This window comes from Brassica oleracea, chromosome C9 (assembly GCF_000695525.1).
Source record: "Brassica oleracea var. oleracea cultivar TO1000 chromosome C9, BOL, whole genome shotgun sequence".
Lineage (NCBI taxonomy): Eukaryota > Viridiplantae > Streptophyta > Magnoliopsida > Brassicales > Brassicaceae > Brassica > Brassica oleracea.
In genome coordinates this window covers 3,350,755-3,352,717 of record NC_027756.1, presented here as the reverse complement: position 1 = coordinate 3,352,717, position 1,963 = coordinate 3,350,755, and the positions used below count along the sequence as shown (strand labels likewise).

General features: G+C 34.0%; 1 protein-coding gene across 1 annotated transcript; it reads right to left on the bottom strand.

Annotated features, from left to right (window-relative positions):
- LOC106316457 (transcription factor MYB86-like) lies at positions 1 to 1,692 on the bottom strand. Its single transcript, XM_013754348.1, has 3 exons — positions 1,388 to 1,692; positions 1,151 to 1,280; positions 1 to 1,031 (listed from the first exon to the last, which is right to left on the bottom strand). Exons 1-3 carry the CDS (start codon positions 1,518 to 1,520, stop codon positions 278 to 280), a joined length of 1,017 nt encoding a protein of 338 aa, XP_013609802.1. The 5' UTR covers positions 1,521 to 1,692; the 3' UTR covers positions 1 to 277.
- Between the last annotated feature and the right edge of the window lie 271 nt (positions 1,693 to 1,963).

Here is a 1,963-nt window from a genome sequence, read left to right as displayed (position 1 = left end):
TAACTTTTCTCAAGCAAACGTAGCGTAGTGGTAAATAAAAATAATTTGAAACTCTATTAAGATCAAAGTCATGACAAGTAAAAAGAGGAAAAACGAGTTACATCTTAGCACCAAAAATATATATACACGATCGCGAAAATTTACACAACCAAAAACATATATATACTTACATGACGAACATATATTATATATGTATCAATCAAATAAACTCCGGTCCGTGAATATAGATAGAAAATGAAGTACTGATTAGGATCTTTCTCTAGCACATAATATAACTCTAAAGGCTCTGATCAAACGCCATGTTATGAACTTTTTGAAGATTTTTAGCATACCACTCAATGTCAGCATCATGTAGTAATGCCGCAGCGTTTTCGTTTGGTGATGACGATGATGATGTTGATCTCCAATAGTACTTGGCAATATCTGGCTTCACCTCTGCTTCTAAACCAGTTTCTGAGCTTTGGTTGTAATGAAGTATCTCCGATGCCCATGACTTCATGTCTTGATCATGAGGATGATTCACTACATGATTATTATTATTATTGTTGATTTGGCTAGCTTCTGTGTAACTATTACCAAAGAAAGCACTGTAGATACTGTTGGTCTGAGATGGAACTGTGTTGTTGCAGTAATTGAGTTCAGGAACAGGATTGAATGAAGTAATTGGTGTCGTAGATGATGACGTGGACATTGAAGAGATTAAAGATACGATCTGGTCTGAAACCGTGGGAGTAGTATTTGAACTTGTGCAAAACGCAGCGTTTTGATTCGGGAACCACCATGAACCTGGTTGCGATGAGACGATCATTGACTGATCATGTGGATTGTTTAACAAACCCGTTGACTTTAGTACTTCAGATGACGTCAGCTTCTGATTTATGACGTTAAGAGTTTGAAGATCGCTTATTAAGGGTTTATGTGTAGTTGGGTCAATGCCTTTTCTTCTCAGCTTCTTCTTAAGACATGAGTTCCAAAAGTTTTTGATCTCGTTGTCTGTTCTTCCTGGTAACCGAGTTGCGATCTGAGACCATCTACACAATTCAAAACGGACTCAGCATATAATGAAACATATATAAAAAAACATATCCCAAACTCAACATTTTATTATTTTTTTTGTAATTTTTATGTAACATGTTGCTAATTTATTAACCTGTTGCCTAACGCAGCATGGAGCTCAATGATCAAGCATTCTTCGTCTTGAGAGAAAGCTCCCCTTTTTAAGTCTGGTCTCAAATAGTTTATCCACCTAAGCCTACAACTCTTTCCACATCTTTGCAAACCTATATGATCATATCAAATGCATATATATATACAAACATTGTAAAAGATATATATACAATTTTTTTTTTTACTTTTCAAAGATAAGAGCACATGATGGAAACCAAACCTGCGAGTTTGGGGACAGAACTCCAACAGCCATGACCATGTCTAGTTATGTAATTGAGAAGTTTTTCATCTTCTTCAGGAGACCAAAGGCCTTTTCTAAGCTTTTGCTTATAACAACAAGAATGCCTTCCCATTTCTATATGTAATATTGATACGTAGCAATTGATTTATAAGAGTAATGAAGAAACAAGAAGTTATGGATTGTTGCAGAGATAGAGTTTTATGATTTGTGAAGGTTCTATAAGGTAGAAGAAGAAGGAAGAAGATGAAGAAATTATTATAAAAATGAGAGTAAATGTGATTGGCGACTCTGGTGTAACCCTTCTGTTTTATAATCGTTGTGTGAATTAATTGACACCTTTTATGGGACCACAATATATAGAAATATCAAGAGATGAACTAAAAACCTAGTTAAAAACAAAAAACTATTTGATTCCTTTACAATATAGAAAGAAATCGCAGCCTATACTTTAGAGATCAAACTGGTAAACTATTATCACTACAACTTAATAAACAATTTGATTTTATAAAATAGTAAATACTACGTTTGGTTTATCATGAATGTTGTTTTATGAGT

Excerpts from the sequence above, each read along its gene's own strand:
- LOC106316457 (XM_013754348.1), bottom strand. The coding sequence starts at position 1,520 with ATGGGAAGGCATTCTTGTTGTTATAAGCAAAAGCTTAGAAAAGGCCTT. Across the intron at positions 1,281-1,387 it reads TTCTGTCCCCAAACTCGCAG|GTTTGCAAAGATGTGGAAAG; the intron begins GTTTGGTTTCCA and ends ATGATCATATAG. Across the intron at positions 1,032-1,150 it reads CATGCTGCGTTAGGCAACAG|ATGGTCTCAGATCGCAACTC; the intron begins GTTAATAAATTA and ends TGAATTGTGTAG.